Genomic DNA, 25,411 nt, shown 5'->3' on the forward strand with positions numbered 1-25,411 from the left:
TCATACTTGTGCAATTTTAGGCACTTTGTGCCCAACCTTTTCAAATATACAAAAAAAGGAAACTGTCTTTCACAAGAACTATATTCTGAACACCATGCTGCTTTGTCAAATTTGCAAAGCAGCAAAGCCACTTAAAAACAGACTTCAGATAGTCACAAGAAAGACTGAATGTATTATATCAAAGTGATTCTGTTTTGTTCAGGATTTTTGAAATGTTGTTAACCTTTTGGAAATGTCCTTTCTACAAGGAGTACAAATGGAGACTAAAAATGTCGGTATTTGCTAATAAATTAAAGAAATACAATAAGTCCATGTTAAATGGGTTAATATGTCTTTTAAAATAACAGCTAATGACAAAAGATGATTTTACCTCTACTCCCAACATATGTAAGTTCATTAAACGTCTTGGTAGGAAGACAAGAAAAAAATAATTAACACTTAACTATAGATCTGTGAGAAAAAATTTTAAATTAAAAAAGTGTGATTTGATCATCAGTGGATCTCTCTTAAAAACTCCAGACGACAAARGGGCTTCAAATGGCAGTACTTTAAAAATTAATTTAAAATGTCCCCCCCAATATGATTCCAAACTTCTTTACACTCCGTTTTGTAGAGTTCTCAATCATTTTAAAGGCGAATTATGAATATAAACATTCACTATGGCTTTATGGCAGATATTTGTCAGGTTTTAAATATAAAAGTTGGATCAAAACAGGCATGGACGGACAGACAGATTTTTCTAGAATGCATAAGAACCATATTTAAAAAGCCCAAATTGCATTTTTGATCATTCACCAAGGTAGGCTCACTTTAGCCTTAACCAATACAAAAAAGACTAATAAATTATCTGCTGTTTTTGTTGAGCTAAATCCTCATTTATTTGGCTGAAACGGTCTATTGAGCACTGAACATCAAGTCCAGATGAGTCTTATTTGTGTTTTAATTAGTTTTTTAAACTATCAAAAGTTATCAAAGGGGAGAATGGGACCACTTTATGTGTACAGAATGCACACTCAGCCTTCCTAAATTGTTTAACAACTGTTTTTCTTGCCATCTTCTATCTTTTTCATACAATGTTCTAAACAATGAAGTAAAGTACTGTCATCTGTGAATAGCTCATAATTAGGGGTTTATATCATTAGCACTGAATATCACAAATGAGTTGAGAAATTGAAAAAGTTGAGAGATAAACTATAATGGGATTAGAACTTTCTAATGAAGAAAGTTTCACTTTCTCCATTAGATTTTCTGCTGATAATAAAGTTAGAATATCACCATCCATATTCACTGWGGCTTTTGCTGACAATAAAAATATGTAGCTCTTGGAGTCAGACATAAATTGTTGCAAAGCTTAAAGAGAAGAGAGGAAAGAGCAAGAAAGAGTCATGTAAATATTTCCTAAAACACTGCATRCAACAAACTATACTAGATTATATTTAATGCAAAACAAACAGCAGTAAACCCAAAACAAATCAATTCTTCCCCTTATAGGATGGAAGGGTGTGCAGAGGAAAGATGACAAATGACCCTTACAAACATAATGGTAAAAGCTTATGCAACTGCCAATGTCATCTTGCCACTGCGTGATAATTCAAAGGGGACGGTGATAAGCGGCATGCTCGTACCACAGAAGCAGAGGAAAGGAGACAATGGCGGTTTCGTGAAATGCAGCCTCTGGATTAGGAGGAGGAAACAGCGTAACGAGCTCAAAGCTTAGCAATGACTAATCCAAATCCAACCTTTCTGTTTCTATTGCCTTCTAAATCTGTTTTCTTAAACCACATGAAGCATAACCTTTTTTTCTTTTTATTTCTTTCTTACTCTGCGGATTAGATAGCTGCAACTCAAATGAATGTACAGATGCACTTAAATAAACATGGAAGAACGATCTCACTCACCTATGCCATGGAGTTGGTTTTTGTTGGCAGCAGCCATGCTTTGCCAGAGGTTTTCTCTGCTTTTTTGGTTGTGTAGGTGTGGAAGTACATCTGGTGCAAGTTGTTGTTTCTCAGCCAAAAGCCTAATGCCCTCAATAGGTCAGAGTTCAACTACCGAGTTACAGAAACTTGAACTACTGACTTCTGATATGGAATCTCCATTATAAAAACATCTCTTTTTCTACACTTGAGGCTTTAAATCGACAGCTTTATAACAGGTTCCACTTCTGAACGAGATTTATTATCCACATTCAAAATAAACAGGTTTAACTCTAACATTTCTGAGTGCATCTTGTTGATGAATTCCGGTCCGTGGTGGATATTAGCAGCAGAAAACCATCAACTATTAATCGAGCCTGTAATCTCAGCAGCAATTTTGTCTTTGTTCATTGTGCATTTCATCATTTGCTGCAGCAAAGAGATCTATAATTGAGTATTGCACATCATTAGTCCCTTTCTAGTGACAATGACAAAATGTTTGCATCTGCCAGCACCCTTGCTAAACCTCATTGATTTCTCATTGTAGGTCTGTTGAAAACAGATAGYATAATCACATTGCTATGGTGCTCTAGCTAGAGCACCACAGCATATGGTATGTGAAAGTTCAGTGAGATTTCAATTCAACTCTTGACTACTGCCCACAGTAAATGTCACCGTATCTTAGTAATGTGCCTTAAAGCCTTGGTGCTTGTCAGAGCTCATGAGTGCTTTCCTCAGGCTTCAAGAAAGGGGATCAAAATAACTAAAGAAAAATCTTTTAGCCACCACCTGGGAGATCTATTTAAGTACAGATGGGAAACCTCAGATCTCATTTGGTAAGTATCCATGTCTTCATCAGTAGTCAGGTGCTGCTTGAAATATATTTTAGAGGGGCAATTACCATTGCTGTCTCCCTCTTTTCAAATGTAAAAATGGCAGCAGCGTGAGGGGCGCAGTTCCCTGGCAGCAACACTGAAAAAAACAGGACAGGTAAGGCAGATGTGTGTACAGAAGCTAATAATGCAGCACCCTGGGTCTAATGGTATTTGAATTTATTAGCATCARTTTTTCTTTTGGGCAGTGACCCAGGGAGATGAAGGTGAGGGTACCGTATGTTACTTGAAAGCACAAAAGCTTTTTTGTTTGTAGGAAAACAAAAAGAATATAAACTCAGAATGGCTTTTTTCTTTGCTCCACATTAGCTCGGTAACCCACAAGAAAGAATTATTGCCATATTTATATCTACAAAGGAACAGGGCAGAAACAGCATATGGTCCGAAGTCTGTCTGGGTCAGTAGCGTTTGTGGGGGTGGGGATGATTGTTGCGTCTTGGGGCCCTGCTGTTTTTTTTTTTTTTTTCATCCTTTGTTTTCTCACAGCCCATACTGGGCATGGTTGGCATAGAAAGGACCAGCAGGGGAAGCAAGGTGAAATATCAGCACAGCAAGTCTGTCTACTTTTTCCTTTTTGTTTTTTGTTTTTTTAAGGTTCGGTATTATGCAACACTGACTTTTTTTTTGTTTTATATCATGCTATAATGTTTTTCCCTCATCAAAAACATACCTCGAGGAGTTTTGATTCTTTTATGCATCTTTGATAAATTCTTGAATCTCCCACGGAAGCCTAAATACTTGCTCTCCACAAAGCTCTTCCTTGGAGCTGCAGTCTCCAGTTGAGCTTCTTGCCTCACAKAGAACCCGTCCCTTTCACTTCCCTACTCAACAAAAATGAGCAAACTCCTGGTGAAGCTACGCATTTACTGAGTGCTTCATTTGTACTACTCCTTAGTCCAGTTCTAAAAATGGTTGTAAATGGCATAAAGAKAAGTATTGTTGTGACGACATGATGAAGGCAGAGTGCTGGAAGGAGTTTGAGCTCAAAGGCAGAAGCCCAATTTCAAGGCATCAAATTGCAAAGTCAAATTTCTTTTAAGTTATGCTTGATGTACAGCGTTTTTATCACAGCTGAAGGTAACATAGTTACTTGACTGTGCTATAAAACGGCACCATGTGCCTGGAAAATAAATACTGTTCTTTAATTATTAAATATTTAATTTAATTCTGTTCTTCATATTCAGATATATCTTTTTTTATAAAGTCTTTGCTAATGAAATAATTTGTACTTTCAGTGTGCACTTGTTTGAAAATATACAGGTAAAACAGTCAATATCATTCTTTACAATTCTCCTCTATTTTTCTCAAAGCAGACATTTCTCACCTGGTTCCCAAATTCAGGGAAAGTTTGGGTTTTGTTACARCAACAAATATTGTTTCACCCCAGGGGTTCCTGTGTCTGTGACATTTTTACAGTTGCTTGGTTTTGATGATATCCTGTTTGTGAGTGTTTCTCTTCACTGCCTTCTGTCTTTTAATATTTGTATACAAACGGATAAAAAAAAAAAACTGAACTAATGCTATTTGAAGCATTTTGCTCCATCTTAGCTGCTGGACATGTGAATCCATTCAAGAGTGTATGTGGTTTTACTGATTATTTTGTTTTAAAAGCTGACCTCCTGACCAGCAACATGTTACCTTTGTGAAAGAAAARTACACAAATAAAATAAACTGCAATACAAACTTTATCATCATATGTTGCCAAAATTTTTGCATTTTCATTTCATGTAACATTTTCTCATAAAATRCCTTGAAAAAGTATTCATACCTCTTTAACTTTCTAACAATCTGGTATCTTATAACAACATTCTAAGCAATTTATTTAATACAACAAAAGTGTCGACCAAAAATGTCAAATGCTATCCTCCAACATTGATATACTTTCATTGTGCAGAGAAACTTTAAACTTGGATCACTTGAATWAAGTTGAATTTTTTTGACATGTATATATTTCCAGACTTCACTCAAAAAAAGGGAAGAAGCACAGCTGGGGGTCTAACGCGGTTCAAACAAGGAGCGGAAGCAGGGGGCGTTTAGTTGATTCCAATCTACATGATCTTCACAACACACAAGTACTATTATCCCACCTGTAAAGAGATCTACACTTGTGCAGCCCATTAAAAATCTAATTAGCACTCAAACTGAGGAATGTTAATAGCAAGGCCATGTAGCCAATTTAAAAAGCACATTTTTTCTAACAGGAGTCTTAATTACTTGGTTCTCAACACTGATGTTAAGTGCTATTAAACAGTTTTGGTTATTTACATATGATATATGTGAACTGCCTTGTTTTGAGTTAGAACAAGCACAAAGCTCAGTAAAAACTGAAAAATATTCAATAGGATGAAGATTCTACCCTCATTTTTCTTTACTGTTCGTGGTGCCAACCAGCTGTCTAAAATGAATTTACAATGGCTTGGAATCTTTTTTTTTTTTTTTTAATGTTTTCTTAGAGAAATGTAATGGATTGTTGAGAGGTTTGATCAGGTTAATATGCTTAAAACAGTCCAGTGACAAGTGAAGTCTGATTTGATTTGTCTAATTTTCTTAGGTCAACTTCTCTTTGATAAGTCCAGGATACAATTTAAGCTAATTTTACTTCAAAACAAATACTCTTGTTACTGAGGTACCGYCAGCCTGCTGTTTAAATAGAGAAAAGGACTCTACTATTATTGTTTAAAAAACAAAACATAAAATCTAACCTGTTGGCATTTGTGTGGACKTGAATAGTAAAAGACTGTGGTTATTATTTTCAAAGGACATATGAAACTGTAACAACATAAAAAAATATATTTTTGAAATTGAAACGTAATATTCTTTGGAAGAAGAAATAAAATCAATACATGCTGCTGGTGACTATCTGGGACTGCCTTTCTCTTGTGCTGCTGCAGTAAATATACAACATTGATAGGTTTATTTTCTGGCTCTTGGTGGGCAGGAAAAGAAAAATATAACTTCCCATTTTCCCTGGGCACTGTTGTGCTTTTTGGAAGTATAACATTCAYTCTAACCATGTTTTTATAGAATAATGCCAAAGCATATATTGAATTTATGATTTAGGAAAACATTTTTTACAGTCATCCTCTTTAGTTATGGGCACATGAAGAAGTTTGATCAATCCTAAAAATGTCCCTATTTACCATAATTACAGTTATGCTAAATAGTTATAACATTCACTCTAACCATGTTTTTACAGAATAATACCAAAGCATATATTACATTTATGATTTAGAAGACATTTTTTTGACAGTCATCCTCTTTAGTTATGTGCACATGAAGAAGTTTGAGCAATCCTAGAAATGTCCCTATTTAGCATAATTACAGTTATGTGGTGTTCTGAAGTGTGTCAGTGGGACAGATGGAAAGACAAGTGTGGACTACAAAAAAAAATGGTTGACAAGCTGTCACTGATGCTGGCATGCTTTTCTCTAGTGATGTATACACATTCACTGTGTAATCCAATCTGTCTTCTGGCTTTTTGTTGCCAATAAGGAGAKCCGCGGTGAGCTGTGAGAGAGCTGACACCAGTCTTACCTGTGGTTCTTTTTGCAGTCTGATGTGCATTCCCATGTGGCCTGACAATGCCCTCTTCTCCACGGCATGGTGCCTGAAGTGATAATAATCTCCAAAAACCTGCACAAACACAGACAAAGAGGCAGTGAATTTACCTGCAGGAATAGCACGGCCAGATAACACTGTTTACAAGAGTACGGGAACAGAGGTGAATGTGCAGAGAATTCAACTCAAATGGCTGTCACACTGAATGCTGTCACAGACTGTCTTTCTCAGTTAGTACAAAAAATAAATTAGCTTGTGTTTGTTTATCTAGGGGCATAGGATTTGATTCAAATTATTACATGTAAAGTTCCAGCCGGGCGTTTACAGACACTTGCCATGAGGATGAATGTTGTATCAATTTATTTATTCACGCTAGCGTTTCTCTTGTCCCCACTACATTGGAGTTGTATGAATAAGACACATAGTCATAGTCGTACAACTCCATTMATATTTAGAYATATGTTCCTTAGCAAGTTGTAAAGACACCACACATCTGTATGGCTTAATATTTTAYMGTTTCCTTTCAGAGATGCAAGAGGATTCCTGGTAAGGACTCAGTTTTTAAGCACAGAGCATTCATTTCTAATTACATTCAGATCKTTTCACCAATATATTRCTTTATCAATTCAAATACATTTCAAAATTGAGTTAAGTTTTTGATATGGATTTGTATCATGCTGAAAGAGTCAGTTGTTGCTAGGTTTCAACCACCAAACTGCTGATTTTAGGTACAGTCAAAGAGTTAATTATAAGCCTTATTCTTCAATATTCCATTCATTTTGTGCAGTACACCAGTATTAAAKGCAGCAAAACATTTCCACAGCACCATAYKAAGTACAGCTTTAAGTTTGAAAGTCTCGCCTTGACTGGTCCAAAAATATTTTTTTTGTCATTGACGCCAAATGGATCTTTGCCTCCAACCTCAATTAATATAAAGAACATTAATGGACTCAGCATAAAACTTGGTTACAGGAAATAGATGAATTTATAAATTCTACCAATTCTGCCAAGATGAATGTTCAAATATCCAGTCAGAATTTGCCAGAACCTCAGTAATGAATAATAAAATGTGGTTTTATGCAGCAGAAACTGAAATKTTTACAGACTTTATCCCAACAAACATTCACCTTTCAGAACAGGGGCACATCAACAACATGTACTTCAAAGATGTTTCAGGACTTTTAAAATATTGCTGAGATACATTTTTCAAGCAATTGTTTTAGCAATTACTTCGATCCTAAACAATTGTGTGAACTTCTAGCGATTACTTCGATCCTGCGTAATAATAATAATAAGTCAGTCGTACACCTGTTTTTTTTAAAACGCGACATTCATAGCCACGATAAGTGGAAGTTAACTTCTGACCTGAACTATAAGTCAACTGATTAAAAAAAAAACTGAAGCTAATCCAATTATTTGAAGCCCAATACATTTAATATCTATCTCCACTTAGGTATTAAAATCTCAGAAAGTGATACAAATGTCTGTTTAACTAGAATTACGATAACATCAAATTATGATGAAAAACTACCTTATTCTTTCTGCACAGGAAAGAATGTAAAGGTATGTAGCTAGCCTGGAAATGAGCTTTCTGTGGAGTAAAAATACAAAACTAGCTCTGAAAAGCAACTTTTGCCACAAATCTGCAGATGGACATAATGAAAACACACATGACCTTCAGAGAAAGAGCTATATAAAAGCTGTCTAGAGCATCCCTAACACTGTTGTCATTGCTCTGCTCATGTCCTGCTCATAAAGGAGCTTTTAGGGACAAGTAATGGGATGACAGCTGTCACCAAACTGGCCTTAAACCTCAGGGGAAGTTTATTTTTCATTAGTCTTGCTGTTAGGTGACACATCGAGCAGCCTGAGGCTCCTCTGCTTGTCACGTCAAGGAGAGCTGACCTAGGAGAGGCTTGGAGACTAAATAATAAGGACATATAGAAGTAAGTTGGGTCTAGCGGATAAAAATAGCCAAACAAAAGATTAATAAAGGAGAAAGATGAGGAACAACACAACCACTTGTTAAAAGGATGTATTCACAAGAGAACAGCCACCATTGGATGGAGGAGGGATTGCAATCTGTACAGTTGTGCCACTGGGGAACAGGCTCACCTTCACTAGCCCAGTAGAGCGAAGGAAGAGAGGGGGAACCAGAGAGGGGTGGCAATGGGGGGAAACAACGGGAAGGAAAGGGAAGCTGGGGGTTGGGGTTGAGGTGTTGCTGGAGGGGACCCAAGGTTTGACAGGCTGAGCTGGTGCAATGGATGTGTGTGAGGAGCAAGAAGAGCAGACGCAGCAGGATATAAGGCTCTCCTGGGGCTGCAGGCATATTCTGCAGGCAGCGCCGTCTGCGAGCCGCCCAGACTGGAGGCTCCGGCTTAAAGGCCAAACCTGGCAGCAGTAATATAGAGATGGTATCCTCCGGCAAGCCAATTTGAATTCATTTGTTGAATGTTGTGATTAAGAGCTGGTTCTAAATCTGCTGCTATGAGCTTGCATATTACCCAAATTGCTCAGTTTTATATAAAAATGAATGGTCTTTCAATGCATGCAATTATGGGTAGAAAAGATGAATAAGGCTCCTTCAGTGTTAAGATGGCTTTTAAAAACATCTTCCTGATGAAAGCATAATATAAAAAGATGTAAAAGCACCTGTACTCATGAAATTAAGAAGAAACGAGTGAGGCGAGCTTTTGAACTCGAGATGTGCTTTKAATGGTCTCCTAGTCTGGGTCAGCAGGCTACACAATGGGGAAGACTGCTGACTTGGCAACTGTCCAGAKGACAGTCATTGACACCCTCCACAAAGAGGATAAGTCACAACAAAACATCATTGCTTATGAAGCTGGTTGTTCACAGAGTACCTATGCCAAACCGTATTCATAGAAAGTTGAGTGGAAGTAAAACGTGTTGTTAGTGACAGTGCAGTAAGAGTCTATATATCATGGAGCCACTATGCACAGACAAATCCCACACATGAGCTAGAAATATCACATATTGGCAAAGTTGCTCTGAGCCTATGGGTAAGATTGGTCTGTGCATAACGTCTTATTTGGAAATTGAGGTCCCAGAGTCTGGAGGAAAAGTGGAGAGGCACACAATCCACCTTGCTAAAGGTCCAGTAGGAAGTTTCTACAATTAGTCATTCATATTATCATGTCACCTGCTGCTTCTGATCCACTGCATTTTCTGAAGTCCTGAGTCAAAACAGTCACCTACTAGAAAATTTCAGAGCACTTCTTGCTTCTTTCAGCTGACAAGCTTTATAGAGAGGCTGATTTCATTTTAAAGCAGGAGTTGACACCTGTCCACACTGCCAAACGTACCAAAAGCTGGTCTAATGATAATGCAGTTATTGTGCTTGATTGGCCAGCAACCTCGTCTGATCTGAACCCCATGAAGAATCCATGTAGTGTTGTCAAGAAATCACTTTCAAAGCAACCTGAGCTTTCTCTATCCAAGCATAAATTAATGATGAAAAAAAAATATGTTCCAACCAATATTGAGTGCATAGAAATGAACATATTTTTCAGCAGACTGATATGTCTACATATGTTACAAAAGATGAGACTGAATTTGGAGTTTTCCTTAAATGCAAGCCACAACCATCAAAAAAGAAAAATAGAAAATAAGATTAACCATAATTCACACCTCTGGCAGATTTAACCTAACCACATTGCCTTGTTGACTGGCAAAATAATATTTAAATTTTTTTTAGTGGCCTTACCAGAATCCAGACATGTAAGTGATAAAAAATGTTTAGGGAGTTAAAGATTAGAGCGATAATAAGAACTAATTTACACCTTTTAATCTGTTCTCCTTTTTTAAAAGCTTTTGGGAATCTGTACCTGACTGCTTGGGGTCAGCTCAAGTTTTCTGCTGGTTTCTGGGGTTTTTTGGAACCATTTTAGCTTCGCATGCTGACAGAATGTGGCAGGTCAGTTCAAAAGGAGAAGAAAAGAAAAAAAGCAACAATAACCGCTTTTAACAAAATACCTAAAGGATCTACACCATTTTCCATGTCATGGTAGTTTGTCTTTAAGAGGCAATGATGCAAAAAGTTGCATTGATTAGAAATAGCTTTATTTTTTTCTTTCACTCTGCTTTGAATGGACACATTAAAGGCCCTAAAGCCATTGTAGTGAAAATTGTAACTGAGAGGATTGTGGTTGTTCAGCTGGGCTAAAAATAATGTCGATACGGGAGTGTACTTGTCTGCATGTCCAGTTGGCTTGCATGCACAGACCCTGAGAGGAATGTCAAAGCCCTAAGGAAGTTTTTAACATCAAAGACTTGGAGCTTATTGCAAAAGCAATAATGGTCAAATAAWGGTGAAAAATACCCAAGGATACAAGCAGAAAACTTGTCGGCAATTATGAGAAGAATTTGACTGCCCAGACACCAATGATGAGTCTCTCCATATTGTATAAACAATTTACTATAAATTAATTCACTTAAAATGGAAATCAATTAACAAAATTATATATTTCAAAAATGATGTCCCTTGAACAGTGTTATTTTCTTTCATGAGAAGCCAGTGTCATTTTCAATCAGATACCAACCTCTTGGTACAATTAAAACAAATTTTAAAATTAAATCTGCCAGTGGCTTGAATAAATCTGATCTGTATATTCAGAAAAAAAAAAGTTGCTAGATTTGGGTTTTTTGTGATCCAGGACTTCACAACTGCAGCAAATTGTTTGTGAATACATCCAACTATGTGGTTGTACCTGTGTCCATGTACTGTGGATATTTTGTGTAGTGAGTCACAGGCATGTCGGCATACCCGCATAGATGTGTGCGAAGATGTGGAAGCAAATATCAACTGAAATTAAAGTTAGGAAGGAGAAAAGTCCAAGCCTGGGAGCAGGCCTGAGAGAAGACACACAGATCGCCAAGCAGCAAGGGGCGGACAACGGCCAAGACGCAGCAGGTCTCCTGGCTGACCTCACAACGCTCCCTGCACACACCCACAATATTCATGCAATGCAAAATCCCTAATCAGCAGAATGAAAAGATACCATCACAACACGACAACCAGGAGAGAGTAACCCACCCACAAGACCGCAGGAACACAGCCGTACCCAAAAACCGCATCTTCCATTTTCCAATAACAGCGATGCAAACCACGCCTCAGCCAGTAAGATGGAACCCTAACAGTGATGACCTTTTAAAAACAGAAAATACTGTTTAGATAAACTGCTGTGACATGTCCTTAACTGATATTAAAAACTTTGCAGTGTCTCAAACATAAAGTCAAACCATACAAGGTAAGAGCACCTTCAATATGCAAGACTGCTGCGATGAAAGATATGATCCCAGGAATTAATAAGACCCATTTTCACATTGATTGTGGCAGGGCAGAAAGCTAATTTGTGCTGCCCAGGGGTGGCTTTTCTGTGGGACAAACCTATTTCCCAGAGTGCTGATGTCCTCATTTAGAACTCGAGTCTACGGGTCTTGGGAAAATTGAGATGGAGACAGAGAGCTGCAGCTGAGTCATACTTCTACAAAGCTTTAACTAGAGTGAATCATATGGGGTTTGGGTGAAGGTGTGTGTGTGTGTGTGCATGTGTGTCCAAATGCGTGCAAGTGATAATAATTGAGAGCACTGTAGGTCATTAGTCACCCTGCCAGTACGCTCTGAATCTGCATTAGAGGCACACTGCCCTTTACACCCCTCACTGGACACTGCCAGAGGTTGTCTGTCTCATGCTTTAGCCTCTTCATTCTTATTTCCATCTTATATGTACATTCATTTATTCTTGGAATGTCAGCTCCAGGGGCTTCAGAGAAGTCCCCAGCAGAGAGCCAGCCTTTTTACTCAGGGTGTTCAGTCTCTTTTAGTCACTCTGTTCTGATTCTGCTGCCCCCAACAGATGGCTTCAAAGAAATTTGTACATTTCACCAGACTCAGTGAAGATATGAAACATCTTGCTGCAAGCATTAAAAAACACCAATGATTTTTAAGTAGTTTTTGCCCCATTTCGTCTTATAAACAGCCTCAGTGCTGCATTTTTTTTAGACCAATCTGTCGTCCAGATGAACACCCAAATATTTTGACTGTTCCACCACCACCTTTGTTCCTTATAGCACAGAAACATGTGTTTTCCTCCTGGTTCTCCAAAAATCTCTGCATGCCCTGCATCATATTTCAGCAGGAACTGATGCTTGTATTCCTGCTCTGTACAACAACATGACAACTGCAGAGTAATGTGAGTAATCCTGCAGGGGACGTGACGCTTAGCCTTTAAACGGAAATCTGCGGCAAACAAGGAAAAGAGAAATGTTGAGCGTTCAGTGTTCTTGTATCACAGACCACCATGTCAGACAGCCTTTTAGTCTTATTAACTAGTGTGGCAGGCAGGTAGTCGATACTCCAGACAGTTGTAGGGGCATCAAGTCCCTTTTTTCCCCTGAAAGTTCTCGCATGCACTTGAAGCTAAATCTTGTTAAATTCACAGGAGAATCCACATATTATTGCAGATTAACTAACAGTAAAAACGTCCACCCAAGTCTTTTATGTTGGATGCTAACTTCTAAAAAGTTCTTTGTAAAATTTGTTTTAATAGTTAAGGGAGCTGAAATAAAGGAAGCTGCTAAAGTTGAACTCTTGCACATTGTTTTAATTTTGTAAAGCTCTTGCAGTAAAGTTGTGCAGCAACAAGTGAGGGCTTTTAGGATGCTGGGGATAGCACTATCTGGACATGCAACCTTGTTCCAGTTCAGTCTAGCCGAGTCTGATCTTTACCTGATTAATGAAGACAGACATGTTCTATGAGGAAGGACAAGGCGAGGGATTTCTGTGTCTTGATGTAGGCGGAGATGTTGATGAGGCCGTCTTAAAACCAATGAGATTGTGACAGGAGAATATATGGGTACAAAGAGGAAGTGAGGTGTGTATGGCACAGCCAAGGAGAATGCTAAGCCTTAAAACTGAGTCTATTGAAAAAACACATTCAGACTGAAAGCCCTTCCCCTTAAAGTCTATAAACCTCAATAACAATGAGTCAGTGTCCTTCAAGGCTTTCTTTTTGTTGTTCAGCAACTCACATCTGTGGTTATCTTGCGATTTCTTTGTGGGTGAAGCACATCGCTTTTCTGGTAGATGTGACCCACAATGAAATTTATTTAGTCTGTCACACAATCAGTCACGGCATTTATATCATCTCCCCTTGGCACACAGAGTGCATCCTGGCCTTTGACTTCTCAATGACCTTTTCAGAGTTTCTTTAGTTTCTCAGAATACCTCCTGAAGGTTATTTTTATCACAAGCTGCCACTGAACAAAGCATGGGCAAGTGTCTTTCACACAGAACATAATTATTTTCAGCTCCTGCAGAAGGAAAAACCACAAAGACATACACCTTCACCATTTGGATAGAGAAAGAAACTATTTTGTGTGGCTGAGAAATTGAAAACACATAACCTTTTTTTTATTTCGCCCCTCAGCTACGCATGACAAACTGGTGGTTGCTGTTCAAGATCAAATCAGAGTACTACAGAAGTGATTCAGCCATAGAAAAAATTAACTTTTCGAAATTAGCAGAATGTTCCTCATATAGGTAATATTTATTAATACAAGCCACTAAAGTAAATAAATTAAATAAAAATGAAGAAATTTAATAACACTGAACTGAACGTGTTATGAAGATTATACAGTATACTTGATTTTGTCCAAAACCCCACGAATATACTGGACTGAAATTGATTACAGCTAAAAAATATATTTTATAGTAAATTTAACTGATGTTTACAGCTGTCACACATAATAAAAATTCTACATTGATAGCTTAATTTTAGGGTGATTATGCTTTTGAAAAAAAAATTGTCAAAAATAAAATATGCACATCCTTATATTTTACTGTGCAATAAATGTTTTTCAAATAGGAACCCTGAGAACATCAGTCTGCTCTTAACGTTACCCAATACTTCAGTAAATCAATCTAAGAGTGGGTTTACACAACAGACGGATATCAAAGTAAATCTGTACCACATTAAATTTAAACATTGTTCTGGATATTAGTCAACATGAATTAACAAATAATACTTTCCGATATTCATTAACCGCTTCAAAAAAGATGAGAAGAGAGAGAAAAACAGCTCCAAATTATTTCCATTTTTAAAACATGCCTGAAGGTTACCCTTTGGTGCCATTCAAATCTCCATATCACACAGGAAGAAAGTCTGTATCCTCCAGAAGTATTTTGCCAGAGGCTCGTCCTTAAAGCGTTCAGAACGAGTACAAAGAGTAAAAAATAAGACAACTCTGCTGACCTCAGCACAAGGTTTTGTGTAGCCGAGTGTGATTATATTGTGTGTCACAAGAGTGTTCCAGAAACAAAGCAGGGAAACATTGAACAGGAGCTTTCTTGTGAATAGCTTACTTTGGACATTTTTAGATGAAATAGATGAAAATATATTATTTCCTCATCTTTCGGTAAATTTCAGAAGAGTAAAAGAAAAGATAGCTTGGAGAAAAATGATCATTACTATCTGAACAAAAGCTAACAGTGAAATTAGCTTTCGTTCGGATAGTAACAATGGATAGTAAATGGAGCAGAACAAGACATTACAGCTACAGTCCATTAGAGAGAGTCACCATCTTATTTTATTTCATCTTACAGCAAGTTTTATAAGGATTTCTTTTGGGTTCTTTTTGATCCACAACATGAACAACGAGGGGAAAAAGCAGCAACGAGAAATATTTATTTGGGATATTTCTCACTTACTTGTGAAACCTTAGTTAACACAAAAGCAACTGTATTTATTTATTCTCTAATTAGGTTTCTGTTAATTCTTTTCTAATTGCATGAAATGAACACCGAGCACCATGCTTTTTTTTTTTAGCTTTTGATTTTTTATAATGGGTAAACCTAATTCTGGAGACTTTGAGTAGAGCTACAGAAATATTAGATAGTTAGTGTGTCTTGGGAAACATGTCTTTTTATGGAACAGAGATTTTGTCAGAAAGTATCTTGATCAAAACCCAACATTTTTCCACATCTTTCGAATGTGGAAAGATATGGGTTTAAATTCAAATATTCTAAAGAAGATCATTGTTAAATATTTATATGTCAAATTAGGTCTAAAGCTGTGAATAGTTTGTGATTTGAAACCATAATCTACAACAAGGTAATTTTAAGAGTTAAATGTTAGAATGATTATGTCAGACCTTAGAGACATGAGACTAGACACAGACTGCAATGTTTTACTTTGATCCCAGCTCCACATTTGGATTTTCACAGCTGTGGTCTACAGATTCTGGTGAATTTTAGTTTCTGGAACAACTACTTATTTCAGATGTTAAATGAAACTGATAAAATTTTAAGTTGAAAACAATACTGTCCTCAGTGGTTTAGAAAATAAAATATAATTTTGTAGAAAACTTCAAACTGGACTGATTTTCTTCAGCTGAAGAAGGAAACATAGACATGTCTTTATAGCCACCTCATGTTTTCTAAAATTTAAACGTTTATGGTTTGGCTGGCTTGAAAGAAAAATGGAAAGAGATAAAGCACAGTCTGCCTGAGTTCTCCGAGTTTAATTTGCTAGGAAGTCATCTCCAGAGATTCAGACATTTGATAAGTGTGACTACAAGGATTTTCAAAGCAGGTGCTAAAATGCATTCTGGGTGATTGGATTCCAAGGGAACAGAGCTAAATAAAGGAGTCAAACTCCGTTAGAATTAACTGGGGCTGCAGCCACATCTGTCTACATTTGCAACCGGTCTACGTTAATGCAAAGCAGTCTGATCAAAGCAGATCTGAGCAAAATTAAAGGCAAACCAATAAACCGTACGGTAAGCAGATTTACCAGTTGTTTTTGATTGTATGTTGCATGTGTGTGTATCTATATATTGTTTTTGTAATATTTAGTTCTTTTGTTTATAGCATTATGCAAAAACAGCTGACGGTTCCAGTATTTGTGTACATTTGTGATTCTACAGGCGTAAATGCCAAGTGTATTTATGTTAATTAGCATTAAGCATGGAAATGTTCAAGTGCGCCAGCTTTCGGTTGGAAGCTTCTGCACCGCCGCAAGACGAAGTCAAATTTAAAATGGCATTATTTATGAAGAGAGATCTGTCTAAATTGGGATTGGTTGATGTGAATGTCAAGTATTTCAAGCTGTAATTTCAACAACTTTGAACTTACAAGAGATGGCACTTGTGTGATACAGACGGACGTGGGAGTTTTACACGTTGGCTGAACTTGAGTGCAACTGACATTAAGATTGCTTATCAAAAGCATTCTGTCAGTCTGAGAGCTGTGTGAGGCATCAGAGCGGCATCAACCAGTTGCTCAGCCCACTCACCACATCACTGATTTTCACTTGGATCCTTATTTCTCTCAGTCCTCACATACCTTGTTTTTTTATGTACCTCAGCGTTGGGCGGAGAGAGTTAAAAGACACTGTTTACTGCAACATGTTATACTCAGGTCACACCCTCTGTCTCTCAACAGCCCACAAGGGAATTTTAACTATCTGCTGACATTATTCGGCTGCATGGTTTTTGAGACTTTAAGGTGACCCTAAGTTATGTCACGGCATGTTTGCTACATCCCAGAATTCTGCAGTGCCCCTTTCTGCTCCATGCTTTAGTGACTGTCACGGTCTACAGCAACCTTCAATGTGGTTGTTATCAATATTGGCCCAAGGAGATTGGCCTTAGATCAGTGGGGCTGAAATGATGAGGAAGTTCTATCCAGGCTGTAACCTAATGCTCTAGTACCATTTAACATCGCTTAGTAAATGGGGATGTGAGCATTCAGTCCATTCTAGGATATTCTTTTCTGCATATGTTGAGCATTATTTTTGTACCAGACACTCTCAGGTGGTCCCCACTCAACAGAAAAAGTGCACACATTCATAGAATATATACACATTTATTTATGCTGAAAGCCATGTGGGGACAGTGCTTCATGCATACATTCAAGTCGACACATGCAGCAAATATCTGAATATTTCTGTGCTTTCAGCATGCAGACTGAATACAAATACATAGAGTCCAGGAAGACCCAGTGTGCTGATGTTGACAGTGGCAGAATTTGAAATTAAGTGTATCCTCTTAAGCTCGGAAAAGTGTGTAGAACCATATGAGATTAAATGGTTTAAACAACTGACTTAAATGTTTGTTAATCACAACAATAAAGCGAAAATTAAAAAGTAAACAAAATACAATTATTGTAAATCTATTTATATCAAACTAACGACGGGAAACATTTTAAAAAATGAGTAAATTAAGATAGCCAAACAAAAAGATAGGTCTTATATTTAATGACATGTTCAATAAATTCTGGTGCAGCCTGGCTTAGCTGGAGATCAAATTATGTGTTCCACAGTATCAGATGAATTGAAAAACAATGCTGGAGTGTTGTTGATCGGAGGCAACATATCTTCATGTCCCATTAAAATGTAAGGCAGATAAGCAAGGGGTAATGGAAGAATGGTGGAAAAAAATCCTCAAATAACTGGTTAGACACAGAAGCAGAAATTATGTACAAGATACAGGAATTTGAGCATTCCTCAAATTTTGATAGTTAAGCCACATATATGAGTGAAACACACAACACTGTCCTGCTTTCCAATGCTGTTGCAGCCTCTAAGCTTCTGTTATACATCTAAGATAGAAATGTCAGAGGCACAGCAGAGTCCATTGATTGCCATACAGCCTTCACATCTCATACTTTTCCTTTCTTGAATGTTCTGTTGCTTTTGTTTGTGCAGCTCATTCACACAAAACACACAAAAATTCAATCATCTGATAGAAAGTGGGGCAGGCTTTCTTCATTGCTTTGTCTTTATAGACAAAAAACAAGCTCTTGTGTATTAGTATGGGGCTAGGGGAGTAGTTTCCTACTTGGCTGAAAAATCAGCCATGTTGTTGGCGTCCACTGAGCCACCAGTCTGCCATCTTTTGGACTAATTAAAGCTCCAACTTTAGGGTAGTGCTTATTGGGAATAGCTCATTATTTTCAATTGATAAACTAATACTGTTTTTAAATAAAGGGTAATTATGTGTTTTTATCTTAGCTCCAATTCTATTTACCAGCTCAAGACATTCACTATCTTGGCACAGGCTCAGCCACGAAAAACTGTTTTGTTAAATTATGTGGCTGAAAAACAAATATTTAACAAAACACCAATGAAAATCATTGCTGTTGCACTCATTAAGTAAATGAAACAGAGGTGGTATTAAAAGGCGAGAACATTGATTCAGGCTTTTGAGTACATGTTCTTTAATCACAGCAAAGAGGCGTCATATGAGCAACTGCTCAAAAACCTTTGAGGTAAAAAGCAGCTAAATTGTGGTGTGCTTGTGCAAACCTATGGCTATTATGATGGAGGAGTTCACGATTGGAACATAACCAAAAAGAGGATGTGCCTGGGGAGAATAGATGAATTGAAAATGTGCAAACTAATGACTACAGAAGGCAATTGTCTCTGGAAGAGAAGAAATACCAAACACCGATAGATGTCTGACCTTTAGTTTGTATCACCATAAGTAAATTCATATATATTGTGGTTCTGTAAATGCCTTGTGCTCTAACAAACCAACAGAAAATAGCACTGTGTGATGGCGCAAACCGAGTATGCCTAAATGCAGTAGGTTCAGAGACAGATTAAATGAGAACATTAAACATATTCTCTTATAATTTGCTAACCTTAAAGGATTTTTTTAAGGTGAGTTTTCAGAGAAGTTTTTACCAGTAACAGTTTTTTTTTATCAGTACAGGCAAGAATCACAGACAGTTTGCAGAAAAAACATTAAGAAATTTGTAGAGTGGTTAAAAAAACAGATTTTTGCAGTTTTTAACTATATATAACAATTCAAACTGAAAATGGTCATAGCTGAAGGACATAAGATTATAAGGTAATATGTGGAATAAGAGTCTCACCATATAATAAGCTGGAGTTACTGGTTTCATGGCTAAAAAAAACGCAATAAAATGCTTCAATCAGTCTAATTGCTGTTCTTTAATATAGCAACCAAAGGTAATAAATTTCTACTGCTAAAATAAAATATGGTATAATACAATAATAAGAATGTCATCTATAACATTTTGTTAAATTTAGTCCACTCAGGGTGGACTTAGAGGATTGACAGCTCACGACCTCCACCAACGCAAGTTCAACATACTGAAAGTGAGGTTCAGCTAAAAACACCAAATCATGTCTCTTGTGAAAGTGTAGATACTATTGCTAGTGTTATGTCATTGTATGGCATGGACATAGCCATTTTTACATTAATTTAGCTAAAACTGGCTTTAGCAAGTGATTTGTCTGACTAGCTGCTAGCCTTTTCTTGATGTAGTACAATATCTTCCCACCACAAGTATGAGTATTAATACAGATAAGAACCTCACAGAATGTTACTTAAAAATCTAAACCGAGCCAACTCTTTAAGCGTCTTTTGCAGGTAGACTAAAGTAAAAAAAAAAAAAAAAAATCCTGTCTCAGCTTATCTTTGTGGTGTGACTTTTCAGAGAACTGATAAGAGAAAGAGCCGGGAGAGGAAACTTATCAAAAAAAGAAACCTGCAACACGCACAACAGCGTGCACACAGAAACAGAGTGAGAAAAAGGTCTGCAACAGACTTCACTCAGCCAAACCTTGCTAATATAGACTCAGAGATCCAGTTGGTACTCTGAGTTCACTAGCATGCTGGTGTTCAAAGGCAGAAGCACATAGAAAATGTAAAATATGGGGAAGGAACAAAAAATTGATATAGAAGATTGAGAGACTGAGGTATAATAAGACGTTGCATGTGAATGTCAATGTGTGAGAGGGAGAGACATCAAATATTTCTATCACTCGTTTGACTTAATAAATCTATCTTCTGGCTGGAGCAAAGCGAAAAACAATTTAGTAAAGCCAACTGCTCATTACTTATAGTCAATACCCATCTAGCTAATAGTTTCCTTTGTATGACTAACATCAATAATCCTACACCTAATCTGCTGTGATCTTAGAAAGCAGAGCTCTGACAAGCTGAAGGGAAAAGGAAGCTAGGCGTCACTGCATAAAAAGTTCCTGTAACCTTTCATTAGGTAATAAACAGAGACAGAAAGCAAAATACAGTGGCAAACAGAGCACACAGTAAAAGAAAAAGGGGATGAAAGAAAGACTAACACACATTGAAATTCAGTGGAAAACAAAAGCTTTTCTAAATCTGGAGCCGCAAGGGGCCTCTTCCTCTTACCCCAGGGAGGAACAGAAAAAAACGTTACGATACATGAAAACACCAACTGTGGAAAGCAAAGAACTGAGATCAAACTGGGTTAACGTTCTGCTCTTTTGGGGAGAGGGAGAACAAACAGATATTCTAAGCAAATGAGCAGGATCAGTGCTCTGTAGATGCAAAGCAGCAGTAGAGTAAAGATATCCCATCAGAGCAAGTGTGTCCGATAAAGAGCTTGGTCAATAAGGCCCAACACTCAAAAAAAAAAATGCACTGGAATTAGTGAAAAAAGGGGAAAAAAAGGGAAATCTTCTGAAATGCTGATTGTGTAGCTCTGTTTAGTATTCAAAAGCTGTGCAAGTACAACATGAGTGCAGTTAGCCTTTAGTTCACGCCTGAAGATGGAAAGTCACCTTGATTGCCATGTCATAAAAATTTAAAAGCAATTTTCTACAGACGTGATTGGTCCACATAGGCACCATTTGACTTTATCTTCCTGTCAAAACACATGCACACACACGTGCACACAAATAGAAACACCCAGAAAAAGCAAAAGTGTGAATTCTTTAAGACATTTCAAAGATTTGTGCAAAGTCATCTGCTCCTTATGCACTTAAGAATCCACAGTGAAACTCATGAAATACACAAATTCACTGCTCTGGAAAATTCCTGGTTCAGTTTTATCATAAATATTGCCCCCTCATATCCAAAAGCGACATCTATTCAACCTCCCACTGGACTCATGTTGTGTTATGCGAGTTTTGTCTTGTGCTGACATTTAGAAAATGGCAGTGTGCCAGGCCGGTAACTGTGACCGAACTAGCTGATTTTTTAAGAGCACAGTTTTGTTTTCCAATATAAAAAGTTCACAAATGTAATAGTAGCACTTCTAATAAAGGTCCAAGTTTATGCATGAGCTATTTATAACAAATTTGTATTCATTCAACAGGTTAGCAAAAATTGTTTTGACATTTCAGTGACATTGAAATGGGGAAGAGAGAATTCTTTAATGGCACATTCTTCTCTAAGAGATTGATTTTTATAAACCTGCTGCTACTGCATCATTCCACAATATAAAAATAATCTAATGTGATTTGACGTATGCTATATTTTTACATAAGAGTAATGTAAATTTGTTACAGATGTCATGAGGTGCAGTTGAGAGGTGGTAATAGAGGTGCCGTAGACCCAGTTAGAGTACAGAAAAATGGTAATTATAATGATAATTCCAAAACCAGACAGCACAGTCGAGCAGAAGGCAAAGCCCACGAACTGGTAGCAACACGATTCCCGAAGGAACATCAGAGACGCGGTACAGACGGACTGGTGCAAACGTAGACAAATAGACCATGTTAGACAAGGACCCGACAAAGACAGAGACACAGGTGGCATTAAATACACAGAGGGTAATCACGGAACGAAACCCACCTGGGAACAATCAGGGGGCAGACAGGACAACACAGAAAACTAAAGAAACACACAGAACAAACAACAGAGCTGGAAAGCTGATGGGACATGAGATAAGATGAACTACCCTGGAGGTGCATGATTTATGTTTTATTACACTCGAGTCATGTTTGTCATTATTTAATTCTAATATTTTTTTTCTGATTTATTTGTAGCCAAACTCAATGTACAAAAATTTTACATTGAGAAAAATTCCAAGAAAATAAATATTCAAAGCTAATAGTATAATTGTATTTACATGTGCTACAGATTTTTAACATAGTTATTATATATTCATCCCCAAGATAACAATTACTTTATTATTTTAAAGAGTAGGATGATCTATGATTACAAGTGTATTTAAATAATAGTATATAAATGCATAGATAGGTCAATACATATTTACTCAGGGTTTTTTGGAAGAAAATTACTTGCAGCCAAACCAAAGGAAAGCCATCTCTGAAAAAACTTAACTGAAAACCTACCAGTGGGCTGGCTGCTAAATGTTGGGGCAACCTAAAGGACCTGCTTTCTGGAGGTATAAGCAAATGGAACTTAAGGTCAAGAAGATGTGCTCAACCAGCCATGCGTTGCTCTTTGCGCTGGCTCTCCCGCTCTACGTTGTGCACCCCCAGAACCGTGGGATTGTAGAGGATATGTTGTATCCACAGATGTGACCTCAACCTGCTGGGCAATACTGTACCAAACCAGCAATGTCTGAGAGGGATACACTAAAGCAGGAGCTGACCTATGCAAACGTCAGGTTTTCTAAGAACAAGAAAAATGTGCAACCCCAGTGGGAATTAGACAACCCCTCATCAACCTACGCTGACATAAGGGTCAACACAAACTAAAGCACCCTTCCCTCTGCCCACATGCAGTTAAGTGGACTCAAAGTCCAACAAGCTGCTGAACAAATAATTGTCAGGATTCTGAGATCATTTATCATTTTCTGAATTTATTAGAAACAGCTTTACAAAAACCCGACTTTCCCATAGGAGACCCGGATTTGAATCCAGGCAAAGATACAACATTCAAATTGAGCTATCCAGTGTGGGTCCTTAGGCAAGACCCTTCACGCTACTGCCTACCTCAAACCATAAGAGACAATGAAATGTACGCTATGCCGGCTCAGATGCCGCCCGGCCAAATAAGGTCTGTGTCAAGTGCATCAGTGATCCTGTAGATGCTTGGCTATAAGAGCAACCATGAGATTCAATACCCAACAATGGATAGACATTTAGAGGAGGGAAGTTAGCCAATTGTCAGAGCTCCAAAGAGGTGCGATGAAAAGATCAGTACCCAAGAAGTATAGCCAGATGCCCATGCCTGAAGGGGGTTGGCCAGCTGCCTAAAGAGATACATCAGCTAAAGTGTACTCTCAATGGCCTATGATCATTGAATGCTTAGAGACAAGAGCCAAGACTGGCTTCGGATAGAGAAGTGTGGTTGCAGTCACAACCAGTGTGGTTGCAGCCACAATCTTCCCTCTCTTTTTCTTACAAAGAGAGGGAAAGTCATCCACACACAAGGGGTTTCACTCCCAGAAGGAACAATAGCAGACATTGAGGACAGTTACAAGTACCCGGGAATACCACAAGAACCTGAGAAGCCAGCTCAATGACAAGAACAAAAACAAGATCTGTGCGATAAACAGCTATACCTTACCAGATACCCTGCAGGAATACTTATTTGGCCAAAGGAGGAGATAAGCCGCAAGGAAGGGGGCAGAGGACTACTGAGTGTGAGAGCCACTGTCCAGGATGAAACATCCAAGATCCATAAATACATCAAGGACAAAGCCTCAACAGACGATGTGCTCAGCGAATATCTCAGACAATGGGAAACAGAGAACGAGATGCTGGCGCTACCATCATGGGAGGACAAGCCCCTACATGGGATGTACCACCGACAAATAACTGAAGTGGCTGATATCAGGAAATTCTACCAATGACTCAAAGACAGCACAGAGGCACTCATCCTCTGTGCTGTTCCTGTTGCACAGGAACAGGCCCTAATCACCAGAGCAATAGAGGCTCAGATCTACCACATCAGGTTGTGCAAGGAGGCCCCTGAGACAGTCCAGCACATAACAGCAGGGCACAGGATGCTGCAGGGAAAGCTTACATGGAACGACATAACCAAGTGGCGGGCATAGTGTACAGAAACATCTGTGCAGAATATGGACTGGAAGCCCCGAGATCAAAGTGGGGAACACCCCCAAAGGTGGTGGAGAATGACAGAACTAAGATCCTGTGGACTTCCAGATCCAGACAGACAAAATGGTAATTGTGGTGGTGGATAAGCTACAGAGGAAAGCAATTGTGGTAGATGTAGCAACACCAACTGACTACAACATCAGGAAAAAGGAGTACGAGAAACTGGAGAGGAACTGGAATAGGCCTGTCACCTTCAAACTGAAGCAGTGGCTAAAACAAATTCCAGCAACAACATCAGACATCTCAACTCCCAGGCCTCTGGTAGAGGACCCAAGCTCAGAGGATGAGAGAGACCACCCGCGGAGGGTGAGAAGGATTGTGCTAGACTCTTTTGTTCTCTGTCATCTTGTAAACCGCAGGGTGAGTTAAGTTTAATTTTTCGAACATTACCAAAAATAAATTAAATAAAAAATTGGTCATGTACTATTTTTACTATTTTGTGGTTTTGCTTCTCCACAACGGACAGATGTTAAGTCTCCTGAGCGCCGCTCTCCTTCTGGGTGTGTGAGGGTAACGTGCACCCAGAAGTCTCCACTTGTTGAAACCGCAGGGTGAGTTAAGTTTAATTTTTCGCAGCGGCGAAGCCGCGTCTGCATTGGTTATGCAGCGCCCTGTGCTTGTTACGGTCTAATTAATTCCTGCACCGTTATTTATTTCCTCAAGATAAACTGCCGGCTCCTCTGTTTAGACTATAAATGGATTAACACAACGTTGCATTCCTTCTAGTTTTCTCTGGTCTGTAATGGAGACTTGAATTAAATGTGCCATTTCTACCAAAGACGCTCCAAAGCATCCAGTCCATAGCTCTTCAACACGCCATCAGCTCCCGATCAGAAAGACACATTTAGTTCAGAGTCCATTAGATAATTTTCAGAAAGGATTTTTATTAATAGATTTGAGTTACCTCTGCAAATAAATCTTTGGGCAATGTCTGTAATGTCTGCCCATGTGCACCAGTAATGGGTGTTAATTATAACTTGTCAAATGACGGACGGGCTTTAAATTTTCCAATCGTTTAAAAACAATAACCGGTCAAATACAGAAAATAATACAGAAAACGCGACCTCTAATAAATAAATAAATAAATAAATAAATAAATACATACATACATACATACATACATACATACATACATACATACATACATACATACATACATACATACATACATACATACATACATACATACATA

At 38.0% G+C, this 25,411-nt stretch overlaps 1 protein-coding gene across 2 annotated transcripts in view; it reads right to left on the reverse strand.

The window, feature by feature from the left end:
- The window catches only part of furinb (furin (paired basic amino acid cleaving enzyme) b), a 122,132-nt gene that overhangs the window by 62,074 nt on the left and 34,647 nt on the right, over positions 1 to 25,411 (reverse strand). For both annotated transcript variants that reach the window (XM_008411497.2, XM_008411496.2), the window contains exon 3: positions 6,344 to 6,442. In XM_008411497.2, the coding sequence (XP_008409719.1) occupies positions 6,344 to 6,442 (99 nt within the window). The remainder of the gene's footprint in view (positions 1 to 6,343; positions 6,443 to 25,411) is intronic.

This window comes from Poecilia reticulata, linkage group LG6, assembly GCF_000633615.1.
Source record: "Poecilia reticulata strain Guanapo linkage group LG6, Guppy_female_1.0+MT, whole genome shotgun sequence".
Taxonomy (NCBI): Eukaryota; Metazoa; Chordata; class Actinopteri; order Cyprinodontiformes; family Poeciliidae; genus Poecilia; species Poecilia reticulata.